The sequence below is a fragment of the Dreissena polymorpha genome, chromosome 8 (assembly GCF_020536995.1).
Source record: "Dreissena polymorpha isolate Duluth1 chromosome 8, UMN_Dpol_1.0, whole genome shotgun sequence".
In the NCBI taxonomy this organism is placed as follows: Eukaryota; Metazoa; Mollusca; class Bivalvia; order Myida; family Dreissenidae; genus Dreissena; species Dreissena polymorpha.
The window spans coordinates 106,553,427-106,570,393 of NC_068362.1; the positions used below are offsets into that span (position 1 = coordinate 106,553,427).

At 33.8% G+C, this 16,967-nt stretch overlaps 1 protein-coding gene across 1 annotated transcript; it reads right to left on the minus strand.

Moving 5' to 3' along the window:
- Positions 1 to 8,996: 8,996 nt before the first annotated feature.
- On the minus strand, positions 8,997 to 16,486 carry LOC127843029 (glutathione hydrolase 1 proenzyme-like). The gene is made up of 9 exons (XM_052372855.1): positions 16,259 to 16,486; positions 15,972 to 16,164; positions 15,441 to 15,604; positions 15,126 to 15,275; positions 14,835 to 14,989; positions 13,326 to 13,516; positions 12,770 to 13,010; positions 9,343 to 9,456; positions 8,997 to 9,216 (listed from the first exon to the last, which is right to left on the minus strand). Exons 1-9 carry the CDS (start codon positions 16,344 to 16,346, stop codon positions 9,070 to 9,072), a joined length of 1,443 nt encoding a protein of 480 aa, XP_052228815.1. The 5' UTR covers positions 16,347 to 16,486; the 3' UTR covers positions 8,997 to 9,069.
- Positions 16,487 to 16,967: the final 481 nt, after the last annotated feature.

A 16,967-nucleotide genomic window follows, 5' to 3' on the forward strand; every position in this document is an offset into this window, starting at 1 on the left:
TACAATCACGTCTATATGCAAGCTTTAACATCAATGGTTTGAACACATTATTTATTCTTAGTATTGGTTTGGCTAAGCGCTCATATACTTTTATTTTCGCAATAGGACCACAACTCACAACGTTATCTTAAACAAATATACAATTGCTAAAGACATGCAAGTTAATTTATGGAAATATTATGAAAATAAGTAACACACAGACGCATAGAGAACATTTGTAATTGAATAAAACGTTAGTTGAATCAATTGTGTGGTCTATTTAAACGATTTAGAAACTATAATTCTAACATTATTTTGTATGCATTTCATTAAAATAACATTTTAGATGTTGAACATTAAAACAAAAGCATTGAAATAAAATTGAAAAAGACGTTTCAATGATAAGGAACAACATCGAAACAAAAAGCTCCGACTAAGATATGTACGTTAATTAAAGAAATTACCAACGACGTTAGCTATTATCAAACTTATTAAATAGAACAACACAATCTAACGAATAATGAATAGCAATAAAATTACACAATCACTAAACAAACAAATATGGTTTTTAAACAAAGCAAAGCACTGACAACAAAGCCATCCTTAGAAGAACGCTTTAGTAATATCAACCTACGAATCTAGCATAGTAACACGCACTCTCAAGACACGTCAGGTAAACAGTGCGCTAAAAACACAACCAGATTACAAATCTGACATATCGATGTTCTGAAGGCACAGCCTGATTTCAAACCTGATATAACTATGTTCCAACGCCATTTTTATAATCTATAATAGTAGCATGCTGATTACAGAACCGGCATATGAATCTAGCATATCAATTCACTGACTGCACAAGAATTAAAAGAATAATAATATTATAGCATTTCGCTTAAGTAACAACATGAATACGGAAAAAGAACATCGCAAAATACTGACAGCAAAACCAGAATATAAATATAAAATAATAGTACGCTCAAGGAAAATCTGAATACAATTATAACAACGTAGTACTCGGAAGACATTACCAGAATTCGAATCTAAAGTTCCCATTTACAGAGTACAAATCCATAAACGTATCATACATATCCATCCAAATGAATACACAGAACGCATAACCAGACTACGAAATTAGTACGAATCTAACATAGCAGTACGCATAACCAGACTACGAAATTAGTACGAATCTAACATAGCAGTACGCTTAATGCACGACCAGAATAGGAATAGCACATGGCAGTTAACTATAAGCACAACCATAATGTAACTCTAGCCTAGCAGAACGCCGAGGGCACAACATGAATACAAACATAATAGAGCAGTACACTGAATCCTCAATCAGAATATGAACATTGCAAGACGCATAAGGCAAGACGTTAATACGTATCTTCATAGCAATAAACTGAATGGAATGCATATACCGAATAAGATTCGTACAAAGCAGTACACTGAAGAAACAACCTAGTATAAGAATACACTTAGAGCATAATCAGAAAACGAACCAAAGATAGCAGTACGCTGAAGGTACAACTATAATAAACCAGCACATTGAAGGCACACAAAGAATACGCATTAAAAATATATGAACGCTAAACAGGTAACGATGATACAAATCTTACATAGCAGTACTTTAAAAGTACTTAAAACATCACATAGGGCATTTCACGTGCGCAATGGAATTTTATTCAATTTATGATTTCAAAATTACGACCATGAACTTCGCTTATCATTTGCTAGCCAATATCAGCGCAATCAATCTAACCTAAGACCCGTATTCCACTGAGATAAGATGTCGGTCGCGATCATTTATTTGAAGTATGATATTTTGACAAAGCAAGGTTTTGTTCTTATTTTTTGTCCATTTTCATTATTTGTGTTCGTTTATAAATACGTATAATATCTATACGTAAGAGTTAGTGGTCGAAGGCGTAAAAACTAGTACGAAAATGATTCTTCTATTAATTTGCGAAACGTTCATGTTATCATGACGATATATTTACAATATTTTATTTCTTTGAATAGCTTTGTTCAAGTTATTAAATTTATTAATTGTAAAATTGAAATACAAAACAAGATTGATCATCAAAATGAAAGCAATTTTTAAACACCGCTATAAACTTCTTTTGACGTAGATGCAATCAATATAGTTGTTGAACATGAAACGGGAAATATAATTATATGTATTTGTAACATCAATTACATACGATGTGGGCAATGTCAAGGCTTAACTCATTAACCTTTCATTTTAAAGATGTGTAACAACCCGATTTGCAATAAACCCGTTTTGCAATAAGTTTATTGCAAAACGGTTTGGAGTGTCTTATTGCAATTTGATTTTTTACAACAACCCGTTTTGCAATAAACCCGTTTTGCAATAAATGTATTGCAAAACGGGTTAAAGTGTCTTATTGCAAAACGGGTTGGAGTGTCTTATTGCAATGTGAAAATTGTATAATAACCCGTTTTGCAATAAACACGTATTGCAATAAAATCATCACTCTTGTATTAATTAATTCACATGGATTAAAAGAGTTAAGAGATAGTTTCAAGTGTTGTATTTAAAAAAAATGTTATAAAAAATAGACAAAACTGTGAGTTTAGACTTAAAATGCATGGAGGGTGATGAATTTTGAGATTTAATACGATAAAACAAAATGTGTATCCAAAGTGATTTCAAACAATTAAGTATGGAAAAACGTGTTGAAATGTCTTATTGCAATGTGAATTTTGTGTAACAACCCGTTTCGCAATAAAATCATAACATATATACTAATTGTAAAACATTGATTTGAAACGGTATAACGGAAGTTTTAATTGTCGTCTCTAACGTAAATATGATCAAACAATGCTGAAAGTTTATAATAACGATAACGATAATATGCCATTCAAGGCACGCTTCCCTTTAGTTGCATCAAATGACGTAACAACCTCAATTAAAGTACCCGCATAACTCCGGCGCTCTTTCATAGCTGGTTAACCCCCGTTTTCCAAGACCATAATTTTTGTTTGCTGATGTGTTCACATGCAATCCTCTTTATTATTAGGTTAGCCCAGTGCTGCTATGCAAGCTCTGTTATATTTATTTTTTAAATTCAAATCTTATTATTTAACATATGTTTTAAACATCATTTTATAGAGCGAAACCCTGTAGAGAAATTATCTAGAACAATTTAAATATGAGCACCATTGGACAGTATTGTTTGCTAAAGAACAGACAGTCACATGCAAAATATAGTGTACCCCAGTTTTTCTCCAACGTGGTTTTATAATTAACTGTCAGATCGTACTCAAGATGACATCTTAATGTATGATACAAATAGTTATATATGGCATCAAACAAAATTTACATGTTGGCAAATAGTTAATCGATTCTGGTTAATTGGTCTTAAAATTAAACAGTTGACATTGATCTGGTTTAGCCTTATTGCATATGTTTAAAGTTTCTTTATACTTTTATTGCTGAAGGGAGTCTCGTACAGGTCCAGAGATTGTGTTTGAGATAATTTTAAAACGAAAACCTGGATTTTACATAATCAACATCATCGTTCCAATCATTCTCCCGTCCATCCTGGGCTCGTTTTCATTTGTACTTCCAATCACGTCGGGTGAGCGTGCCATCTTTTGTGTCACGGTATTTCTCTCGCTGACCGTGTTTCAATCCATCGTCGCCTCGTCATTGCCCCATAATTCCGATAGCGTCCCCTTACTATCCGTCTACTTGATTCTCATGACGATTTCGAGCACGCTGACTGTTATTATTTGTCTTGTGGAAGCGCGATTAGCTACTCGAAACACGACGGAACAAGCTATTGGCAATGGCTTTCTGACTATGTATAAAGTAACCCACATTCTTAGATGCCAGCCATGTCGACGTTCACGAGCGCAACCTGCGTCGAGGCGTTGTTTGGGAAAAGTCAACTGGATCGATATCGTTGATTCAATGGATTTCTTACTGTTTATATTATTTTTGCCATTGACCATACTAAGCGCCGTTGTTATCTTTGTGATAGTTGAAAAACACTAAGCTCTTAAGAAATTTCAATATAAGGCTTTGGATTGCGTTTGGTAAACCCAAACATAAGAAATAAATCTACTCTGTCTTAAATTAAAAAAATATTTACCCACTGTTATTTATCGTTGTTTCCATCTAATTTCTTTGCTTAGAAGCATACTATACAAATTCCTCGTTTCGAATTGTTATACGGATGTAGACGTTTTATATAAAAGCTACTTTTTGGTAATCCCCTTGAATGCTTTTTATTTAATAGAGCACTATACAATAAACGAACATTATGCTTGTTGTGTTTTGTTACTCGTCTGCTTATATAACGTTCAGAACTCGGTTTGTAATATACATGTATAAATATTTATTTAATTCAAACACAACGCGAGCTTTTATTCCGCATTGGGGTGTAGTACAACATGCAATGTTTGGCAATACGTGACTTTTTTAATTTTCGTTGAACAAAGTTTTAAGGGTTTAAGGTCTGTTTGGAAATGAGCCACAAACGTGAGTATGAAAAATTAACAATATTTTGAAGATATTATTTTTTCAATCATTTACACAGATTACATGTGTTATGTACACACCACACTCAAAGAAATCCAAAAATATGTATTTGCAATTTATTAGATACACATGTATTTCGAATAAGTTCATGGCATTGATTTGAACATTTAAATCAAATTATTAGTGCCCTCTGTGTCCTGTATAATAATAAACAGTATCATTGTGGGTACAGCACATAACAAACTCATTTATTCTTTATGAATTTTTATATGATATACTCCCCGGAAAACCAGCATTGTGTATTGCTAGTTGGCTATTCGACTGGTCCGGACATTGTGTGAAATAGCCCAGTCTTAAAAGTGTATTAAAGGCTGTGCTATATGTATTATCCTTTATTGTAAAAGCATTTTGCGATCGCCTTCAAAACACTCGACGATTAACACACTCTTTTTCCTTTTTAGTCCCAATGCTGCTGCATTATTCATATATGTTTTAATTGTTAATATGTGTTTGTTTTATTTTAGTTTAATTAAAATGGGAGACCTTTCTCACTGTAAAATTTTGTAATAATATTGAATTTGGTAGAATAATAGAGACGCGTTCTGAGAAAATGGGCCTTACTTAAAAAAAATGTTAGTATAAATAAGTTTAGATCTGACCTTTGTAGATTAAGGGTTTTCATTGCATAGATTACAAATAGAATCAGGCAGATGGCATAAACCTGAAGCCATACCATTTCAAGCTAGAAAATGTCAACATTGGAATGTTCTTAAGGATGAATATCATTTTTTATGAGAATGCTCTTTATATTGATATTGAAAATATTAGGAAGTTGTTTATGACTAAATATTACTGGAAAAGACCAAACATGAGAAAATTAATTAAGATACTTATTAGAATGCTCTTTATATTAATATTGATGATATTAGGAAGTTGTTTATGACTAAATATTACTGGAAAAGAACAAACATGAGAAAATTAATTAAAATACTGCAATCGGATAATACAAGTACCAACAGAAACTTAGCTTTGTATGAACATAAGAATTTAGTCATAGAAACCTGTTTAAATATCATTATGATTAATTGTTTATAATGCATTACCCAAACTTGACTTCTCGCTCTCTAGTAGATTCGTCTTTGTTGTTTTTATGTTACCGTTATAGCGTTGATTGTGAAATAGATTCTAAATGTTGAAATCCAAAAATTGTGTCCTAGACCTTTTCATGTATTGATACTTTAATTAACAACTTATGAAATTCAATACTGATCCACAGTCATGCCTTTATATATGTTACTATGTTTTGATCATGTATACTCATGGACGGTTTGTCTATTGTATTTATTGAATAAACCTATATATGAATGTTTTCTCAGCTAATTATTTTCCATATCTTAAACGTTTTATTCATTCTGTGGCTTATGCCATTTCCGTTCAGAGCTTTATACTTTACACTTGGTCGGCTTTGAATCAACATAGCTATGCTCTAGTCCGCACTTTCACTATGACCACTACTTTTTGAGCAATTGACTTGTAGTTGTACATTATGCCTTGTAATTCTTTGAATTCATGCTGTTTTTGTCTTGAAACTGCTTTGTTTATATTCAGACAAGGTCATTGCGCTATAAAAGGCGTATTCGCTCATATAAGTTGACATTTAATACGAAACTATTATAGGCGTTACTATAAACAGGAATAAGCGTTTATTTACGAGTAAGATTACATAATTGCAATTGTCCCGGGACTGGTCCAATTACGTTCGGGAACGATATTGCACGCCTCATAGATTTAACAACGTGGAAATAAGCGCAAACTATCGCTTTGCATATTTAAATATTCAGAAAGAAAATCCGTTATGTAAATGTGTTATGTTATGCAATGATAATAACAATTAAAAAAATAGATATTTGAAAAAACAATTCGAGATCAACTCATGAATATTTTTTATAAAGATAAGTAATATGGCAGTTATTTCACAAGTGGGCATAGAAAATACCTGTGTTACCATGTCATTTTATGTGATACGTGAACGATAACCAAAATCAGAGCTGTGAAAAAAAGTCTAGAGATTGTTTTTTGGTATCAAGTTCTTTCTAACAGTCTTATGTTTGAATTAATATGTATATCAAATCCAGCCTGTGGGCAGGCCACAACAGAATAAACAACAACCTGTCCTACAGGCTCAGGATTGGCCAGTCAGACCAGTTAAGGCGAAGCAGAATTTGTATCAAAGACGAGGTCAGGTCGCTTGAAGTGGTAAATAATAATTGCAATAAAGGTTTTCAGGATAAACGCAAACTTATCCGTTATCCATTTAAGAACCGATTATGTTTACCTATTTCTGAGACAAAATGCTTTCCCCATACGTATCGTCAATGCTGTCATGTGTTCAATGCTGTCATGTGTTCAATGCTGTCATGTGTTCAATGCTGTCATGTGTTCAATGCTGTCATGTGTTCAATGCTGCCATGTGTTCAATGCTACCATGTGTTCAATGCTGTCATGTGTTCAATGCTGTCATGTGTTCAATGCTGTCATGTGTTCAATGCTGTCATGTGTTTTCTTTATTTATTTCTTCAGAGAATGACGGGGGTTTGTTTGGGCGTGTTTCCGACTGTTGGCAATTGGTTACGGGCCATAAATCATTTCTCCCTATTTTTATCGAGTTAGTGTAGTTATAATTGCGATTTGTTTATAGTGATTGTTTAATAATTATATATATATAACACACATTTACGATTTATTTTCTCGATAATATAAACATATTTTTCTTGACATCGGACCTATACAAAAAATGTTTTATAATTTGCGTTCACACATGGGAAAACTTCAATATTTCACTCTTGTATATACTTAAGTTCATAAAGGGGAATGTTTCGTCCCTGATAATGTCCGCACAGGCTAATCTGGGACGACTCTTTACGCGCATGCATTTTGCCCAATTTTCACAGAACAAGACACATATTATTGTTATGACATGTTTGTTTCTTGGAAATCGTATTGTAAAACTGTGTGTTACTTTTAACACTTTAGGGCCGTGAATTTACGAACCTGTTTGAAAAAGGGTCGAACATGTCTGTTCAGTTTCATACAGGGTCTTTCATAGTATATATTATACAGGTTCGTAAACGTCTGTTTATTACCATACTTCTGAGAAAGGGTATGTTCCAAAAACGTTCACACACTCCTTATGATTTATGGCCAGACATGTGCAGCATCACACGCATCAGCATTAAGCAGTTTCTTGCAGCAATGATTCAGGCTCAGACATGTATGAAATAGTAGCGTGCATGTTTAAATAATGGTCGTACATGTATAATTCGATCGTGCATATATGATGCAAGGTGGTACCTATATGAATGTGTCATACACGTATGAAAGCTAAATCACGTACATATCTGCAAGGTCGTACAATTTAATCAGGGTGAAACATTAATGCTTTTGTGTCTCAAATGTAGGAGTAAGGGTTGTGCACGCAGGATTCACGGTCGTTTATTTATGATCCATTCAACACTAAGCCATTTTGTAGATAAATGTATACTCAATTGAAAACAAACAAAACGTTGCAATTACATTTCTATGACTGTGTTTAGGTTTCTTCATATACAACTACCTATCTAGAGACTTTTTTTACTCTTATATGGAACATTTGAGTCTAGAATTTTAGATCAAATGACATTTAAGTTATATTATGCTATAGTTATAATAGATACAGAAGAAAACAAACAACTAAATCTGACTGAACATTATTATTATGAAAATAAACAGTCATATACATTGTTTAACGCATGTACCTGACAAGTTCATTTGTAAAACATACTAACTGGCGTAATGGTAAAAAGTAATGATCTTTTCCAACTCTGTGAGATTAATTGCTTTACAGAATAAACTATTCTTATATGGTCAATTTGTAGTTAACTGTTCAGTAAAATAACAAAAAAACAAGTTTTTAATACTTAATGACATATTTCTCTTTTATAATGAGAATATTAGTAAATGAAAACAACAACCGTTGTGATTTCTACAATCAGAATGTTTAATATATTTACTTTATATCTACATCAGAATTTTATTTCAACATAAAACATAAACTCATGATCAGTTTTGATGCTAAATAACATGTTAAATGGAGGGTGTGCCAATAGTCAGATATAACAACGACATACATGAAAACGTGTGAGATGGATTTTCATTCTAGCCTGTACAGTAAAGAAGAGTATTTCGTTTCTGTCTTCCTACGCGTATCTTTGCGTTTGAATACTTACATTTTATACGTAGCATTAGTACGACTATTGTTGTATTGTTGTCTTAAGTTCATATCAAGATTTTGCAGGTAAAACCTAAGACGCTTCTTGTTGAGATATATATAGGCTCGTCACACATCAAACAATTATTCGGTTTTAATACTTATACTTGTGTTTTAAGAAACGCGTGAATTAACAATGCAATATTAAATTAAACACGTATTAATCAAAATACGAGATTCATTTTTATAAAGTCGCAAGCAAAATTAAGAAAATGAACATTTTATTTGTCCTGGTTTTTAACATGAGGTAAACACCAATCTGTTTATGCTTTAATGGCTAATATCCATCGGGTTCGCCATATTTCCTGTAGTCGGAATTCGCCATGATGTAGTCTCCCTGACGCAAGACTCCCTGACATGTGCTACTCGCGCTCGCAACAACAGACACGTTGTGGCCGAGAGCTCTCAGACCATCTATCACAATCTGAAAGGTGTCCATGTTCTATTTAAATACTAATGTACAATTATAGTGCATTGTTTTGATTAGAATTTAAATATTTGTCTTTAATGCAACCAGTTGTTGTGAGAAGCTTGGAATAAAACTGCCCACCTGTGGAAATCCTTCTTGGATTCGAATATAATCGGGAAACAACTGGTGATGAATCCTCGGATAGTCTATAGATTCTTTGATTCCCCATTTAAACTGTAGTGTCTCAATCGTCACCTAGGTAACACCATATTCAGAAGTGTTTTTCAACGTTTGTAATCAAGAATAGTTCATAAAACAATGTCAATCCAAATGTGTAGATAAATTTTGTTTTCATCACGCAAGCGTCTTGAATTGTTTATGCAAATAGTTTTAAACAATTCATTTTACATGCGTTAATGAAAGAGTTTCCATCGCTTCTCAAAATCTGTTTGATATTCGGGATATGAGCGTGAGCCGTCTGGGCTAAAATTCGAAAATGTATTTTAAAACGTGATATAGTGACAGATTTTAAGTCGTTGTCATCTTGATGAGGGGGGCATGCGTACACATGAGCTTACTTCGTTTTAGTGAGGTTAGTTGGGACTTACTACAAAATGGCGTCTTTTTCGTGATTTCACCAGGTATAGTATTGTGATTATATGTCTTTCAAATGAATATGCCCTTTATGCTATACGGTGTTTATGCTTTTCTGTTTATTGATCCAAGATCATGTACATCGGAATAAAAACGTATTTGAAGGAAAACCGCTCGCAAATGTGTTGTTTAATTTCTTCGCCTTCGAGATGTTGGATGTACGAATATCGTGTTTTCTTTAAATAAACAGTATTTACGCATGTGAACAGAAAAATATAACATACATAACGACTATTATGTTTTCCAAATTTAAGTTTATCCCTTACTCTACTTTTATTTCAGAAATATAATGGTTTGACCCTCCTTGGTGTTATTGACTTACTTTTATGCACACTGGGATTCTTGACTTTCAATCGACAAAAACAGCTCAACCCCATGTTATAAGGTTCATAATATTCCTTAGCATATGACCCAATATTTTAAACATGATAAATTTTGTATTTTAAGTCATACTCTCAAATGTGACATAAACATCGATTTGAATATGTTCTCTCGTACTTAAACCTCATATCTCGTGCGCGTAATTTAAGGCATTTGACGGTATAATTAACTCAGTGTTATATTTCTATGTTTATTAAAAAAGATATGAACTTTCTTATATATCGAATATGCCTAAAACTGAAAACTATGACACTATTTGCAGGTAAAAAGACGCCAATTATAGATGTTGAGGATGCCAAAATTAAAATAGAAAGCGACAAATTTATGAAATCAAACCGGAAAACAAATAGAAAAATTTACGTCTATGTCCCACGCCATTTAAAACACAAAACAATGACATATACGTGCAAAATAACTGGAATGAAAAAAGAGAAAATGGTACAGGCGGTTCGATACTTTTGCAAGGTTGTTGAGACCAAAAATAGTACCATTATGTCGACAAGAAATACATGGAGCGATTCTGAAAAATCTGACGCGCGCTTAAAAGAGGCTTATATCTAAGAAGATGCATATCGGTTGATAGTTTGCATTGCTAACTTACATTTTAAACTGTTTATTGAATATAATGACATTTCACTGCGTTTGCCACAACGATACTGATACACGTTTGTATCGTTAATGCGGCATATTTTAGACGACCTTGTTTTGAACAAGTTCTGTAGATGGTGAACATATTATACTAGTTAAAAAGTGAACTTGTAGTGAATAGAGAGATTTATGCACATGTTATACACGATATGAATTAAGTAGAAGTGATAGAAACATATATTTATTTTGTGTCTCTCGTATACACTGTGAATAAATATTATTAAAGACTGTTGTATTAAGAAAATAAAGTATTGGTTCATCAAGATGTTATTTAGTTTGTTTCTAACAGTACCTGCTAATCTAAGTAGATGTTAAGCTGAGTGCAATTGCAAATACATGTATATTCAGTGGCATCGTAGGTAGAAATGGCGTATCACAGATAATGGTTTATTTTAATATTGAAAACACGAGTAAGAAACTTGCAGCATGATATATACGGAATGAAAAGTGTTATCAAATAGCACTTGAAGCTATTATAGATCAGATTAATATATGAAGACTTTATTAAAACAATACAAACAGCTGCAGATATTTTCGTTTGGTACAAGTGCTGTTCAAATCCGTCTCTGTTGATGAATTCTTTTCGGCATATTCTACATTTGCGGTCCATGAATGGGGAATGGTAAATTAAATTTACCATTTACTAAATTTGTCCTCCTCTATATTTTCATTCGTTACTAAATAAACTGCAAGTAATGAAGCATTTATTATGACACCAGCATCATCGGAAAAGACAGTAAAAAGAATGGTAAAAAACTGTTCATATAAGAAAAAGTTCCACATGTCATAAACTAGCTTAAATTCATTAAAATATAACTGAAAAGGGCTGATAACATTCTATAATCTCCTATATCAGCAACCTCACAGGCCAAAGCCATTCCACTGAAAATGTGTTAATTGATTCAGTAGGTAGGAATTTCTTTCGTACAGCATTTTTAAAATTCTAGAGTAAGTAACGTTATTATGAAAGGTGCTTTAAAATTATAATATTGATGTTCACGCATACACTTTATTAAAGATGGATATGTATTTCGTGTCAAACCCTTTAACATGGGACTGAGCTGTTAGTAAGGCCCCAAAATATGCTTAAATTCAAGTCAGTTCCAGAAGGGTGGGTTTAATTAATATATTTCAGCTATAAATTACTTTTTAGAAATACAACCGCATCGAGAAAACGAAATTATCGTGATGTTAGTTATATTTTACTATACACATTGGCAAAAAAGTGTATATTATAAGACAAAGTGACATTAGTACATTAATTTGCTGGAGGGTCACGAACGCACACAAAAGATTTGTTGTAGGTTTTCCTTCAATAACTTCAAAATACAAAAATCTAGAATCTTGACGAAAAATACCGAGGGAGGAACAAACATCGTAGCTCCGAAAGTGCATGTATGTTAACCAAAGAACCATATGAAGTGGCTTAGCGAAAGAAAATGCACGATACTTCTTCACGATAAGCATCAAAACCACGCCGTTTTGTAAATCAGTTCCAACTAACCTCATATACACGCCGTATTGCATGCCACCCCCCTCTTGATGTGGAGTTAAAACAAATAAAATGTTGTACTGTGCGTGACGAAATAATAGAGAAATAGAAATATTTCGATATTGCGATATTGTATTTAAAAAAAACAACAACACATAAACAATCGATGGACGATGATGTGGTTGTGCTCGGGACAATTCTGCGTCTTTTATTACTTAAAACGCCCTCTACAAACTCTCTATGGTAAGCCGCATTATCGGTTTATATATTTTGGTGAGCCGCATTATCGGTTTATATACTTATAAATGTACTCGCTTATTTTGAATGTTAGGTTGGGAAGACGCATGAATGTTTTACAAAGCGTAAAAATGCATTCATTTATGTCGCGCTTACCAAAGCTGTTGTAGTTGTAATTCTTGTACCACCTGCAGCTCCGATGACCAGTCTCACATTACCGTCTCCATCAACTACAATGCTTGGACACATGGACGACATGGGACGCTTCCAAGGAGCTATAAAATTCGCCTTAGAAGCCGGTACCCCGAAATAGTTCACTGTCCCCGGAGTAGAGAAATCGTCCATTTCGTTGTTGAATATGATTCCCGTTCGACTGCCGATCACTTTGGAACCAAAGCTGAGACAATAAATTACACTCTTCAATATATACATAATTTATTAAACGGTCCATATGCCCACACCATAAAGTAACTTGTTTCGACTGAGTTTGTACACGTTGATTTGCGTGCACTTTTGCTTTTTTGAAAAAAGTGTTACGTATTTAGATTGTAAGAAGTAGTTAAATGGCATACATGTAAGATATAAATATGGTACTATAAAATATGTTTGCAAATGTAACTTTTTAAAACACAATACTACATTGTACAACGTGTGTTCAAAAATGTATTGTCTAGTGATGGCATTAAACGATAAAATTGTGTGTTCCACTTGCCGCAGGTTGGTTGTGCTTGTTATAGACACTGCGTCTCCGTTTGGCCCAATGACGGACAGGTGGGCGGTGCCGTGATCCTCCCAGGCGCTGTGAAATATTGGTTTGTAGTAGTCCGAACCGAACGTTCGCGAATCATCGATCTGTTGCTTGTGGGTGAAGCCAAATGAAGGATGAGTCATGTTCTGAACAAGCTGTGAACATTATTGACATTTTATTTCCAATTACTTGAAAATGATTACCGTTTAAACACACCCCTCTTATAAGGTACATAATACATATTGACTAAGGTATCTAGTGGATCAAACATCTTGTATTTATATCTAAGTAATGAACGACCAAAGAAACGTTTTAATTTGATATATGTTTGAAAGTCTGCAAATGCATTGTACACCATTGAAGCATTGCTATAACAACTTCCCTTCACCTGTTGGACTTGATTGTCTATTTGAGAGTCCTGTTAAAAATCCAATCACTGCGATCTGACAAAAGCTGAAATTGGGTTTTATAATAAAAGTGTATAACCATGCAAAAAGCAGCACCAGGCGGAGAAAAGTTTTATGATAGCAAATAACAAGTTGCGTATGATTGCTACACAAACAACAACAGTTCCAAAAACAGAGCACACTCCATGAAAATACAGCAACTTTTCCGCCGTCTTGAAACGATCGAAACAAATCATTTGGGTATTGTATCGATTTTATTAAACTTAAAACAAAATATCCGACCCAGGGTCAGTAAAACGTAAATTATCTGAATCCAATTACCATTAAACTTCGTTTGGTTTTATGCTAAAACGAGTTACAGTTTGGTTAAATTTGGAAATATGAAACAAATTTTTGTATATATATGTATATACTAGTAAGCTTTAGACATGTAATCATATTCGTATCTTAGTCAAGCAATATAAAAAAGAATGCATACATGGAATATTACTCCTTCCAGCCGTCGTTCGCAGCATTTGGCCGTCTTTGTAAGAGAGCCACCTTATGTAACTATTTTTGTTTTGCATAAAAGTTTCAAACATATATTTTATCTTTATAGCTATTCTGCTTAAGGGGATCTGCACGAGAGCAGCCTGTTTAGTTAAGTCTATAACTATTTATTTTTTTATCGATTGAAAAGAAAAGCCTTATGATTTTTTGAAATGCTGTAAAGACCGTTTCCTGGGACAAGAACCAGTAATTGGTTTCCATGAGGGAGATCTAAAGAACGCTACCACAGTTGGTATCGAACCCGTGGCCTTCCGGTCGGACACTTTATCCATAACGCATCGGCGACCTCAAATAGCAGCTTGTATGAAATGGACACAGGAGTAAAGCTCCCCAGTCGAAATGAAGACATAATCCGTTTAGTTCTGACCACCAATTTTTCAGTTTTACTTTATTCGTCTGACTTCACAGAGGTTTAATTGCACTGTTGTTTGCGGCTAAAAAAATGTCGATCGATTGAACATTCATACTTCCAAAAACAATTATTAAATATATCTTTTCCATGAAGGTGTTCGCTGACCTTTGTAACATACGTCCTGAATGCATCCGAGCCAACGGTGCTGTCACCAAGGTTTGTTCGCAATGAATAAGCATGCTTCATTGCTTCTGTCACACGGTGCCATGTGGTGGTCGCCTTGGCAACGTTTGATACGCTATCCGCAGTAAAGTTGTAATCTGTCGCAAAACATATGAGATGTTAAAATCGGACGATTTTAACAAACTAAACATTTCATAAAAAATATATACTTGTGTGCATCTATCTTTTTATAAAAAATATATTGTTAAATAAATCAGTAGAAATTACGTGTACCTTTGAGGATGTTCAATATGAACAGGTACACGGCTCCACTTGATGGAAGAGGTGGCGAGTATACGGTATTGTTGTCATGTAGATGAAAATGTAACGCGTCTTCAACCAGTGACGTATAGTTGGCCAAATCGTCTTTCGTGATTATACCGCCTGCAAATTTAAATAAAAAGTATACTATTTACTGGCGAATAGGTCCAATCTCAATCGAAATACTGTTAATTTGGTTGATACAAACCCTGACGTATTGCGATGTACTCAAATATCAAACCATATTCAATAATGCGATACGCATAAAACGTACGGTAATTTTCTTACCCGCCTCCTGTATGTCTGCTACTATGTCGTCTGCTAATGTTCCATTATAAAACGCGTGTGGTCCTTTGTCTGCGATAAGCTCGAATGTTCGAGCCAATTTTGGAAGTTTCATAATTTCGCCTTCTATATACAATGCACCCGTGGATGGATTCGTGATCAGTTGTCTAAACAAAAATATAATTCGCTTAACAATTTGAAATATGAACACGTATGAATACGGTTATATCGCATGTTGATAATATATATATTGCGTAATAAAGTGTTTTATTGGCGAAATCATTCCCATCAACTTATACACAATGCTCATTGCTTAAGTACAATATCTATAGAAGTATGCAGATACAATTAAAATACAAAATTTATATCGCACAGGTATAACTCACTTCATAAACGATATAAACAATATATTGTGACTTTCGAGTGAAACAAATAATAATATTATTTTTCGCCGCACTCTTGATTTATTCAATACTCGTTGTAAAAAAACATAGAAGCAATTTGCTTTATCAGATTGTTAATATATGTTCTTACTTAAATCCAGGGAATTCATCCGCAAAATCTTTTTCGAAAACCATGGCTTCCCTCAATGCTTTGCTTACACGGAAACCATCTCTACAAAGCTTTATTGTTGGCTGAATTAGCTGTTTCCATGGTAAACGACCGCCCAGTTTCCAAGCTTCATATAAACCGCGAATCTCCCCCGGAATTGCAATAGCTTTTCCACCTAAATAAAAGAACTAGAAATACTATGTTTTTGCTGTGGTTTTGATAACTCCTTTACTTGTTTGTAAGGCTAAAACATAAAGTTTTTTTCTTGCCTGCAGTGGAGGAGGAATTCTTTTCGGAAGTAAACATGTCCTCAGTTGCCATGGAGGGCGCCTGCTCCCGAGATACCACAGAGTGCATCTTGTCCAACTGTCTAATGACCAAAGTACATTTGAATATCAATGGAACAGTGACATAGTTGCAGCAATATGATAGCAATATCCAAAATGATAAGAATTGAATTTCTTTCGTTCCTTAAATTAATTGGGCCTGTAAATTAAAATGCCTAATATTGCAGCGGTTGTTCTACATAAGTTGCATTTCCGACTGCCATACTGCTTTACGACTGGTAAAATACATAGCAACACAAACATATATTTATTTGCGGACCCAGGTTGTTAAGTTACCTGAACATTTGCTTAAAGTGGTATAATCGAATATTTATGTTTATCGTTGTCAATTTTACCCATGACCGTATATAAATTACAATAACTTTGACATAAACAAAACAGCAGTCACTTTCCAGAGTAACTCTTCAGTACTTTTAAACTTGTCATAATGTCCAATTTTAAGATTTTAATTAATTATAGAGCCTAAGCTAATGATGCGGTCTTAACCTAGTTTAAATAATTTGTTATTAACGCAGGGTTAGATTCGGACTGGAAAAAGGACAGACGACGCACCGGGTATAAACCTAGTGTCCCAATCCGGTTCACCGTTACGATTCCAAAAAAACCAAACCACATGCCTGTTATAGTACAT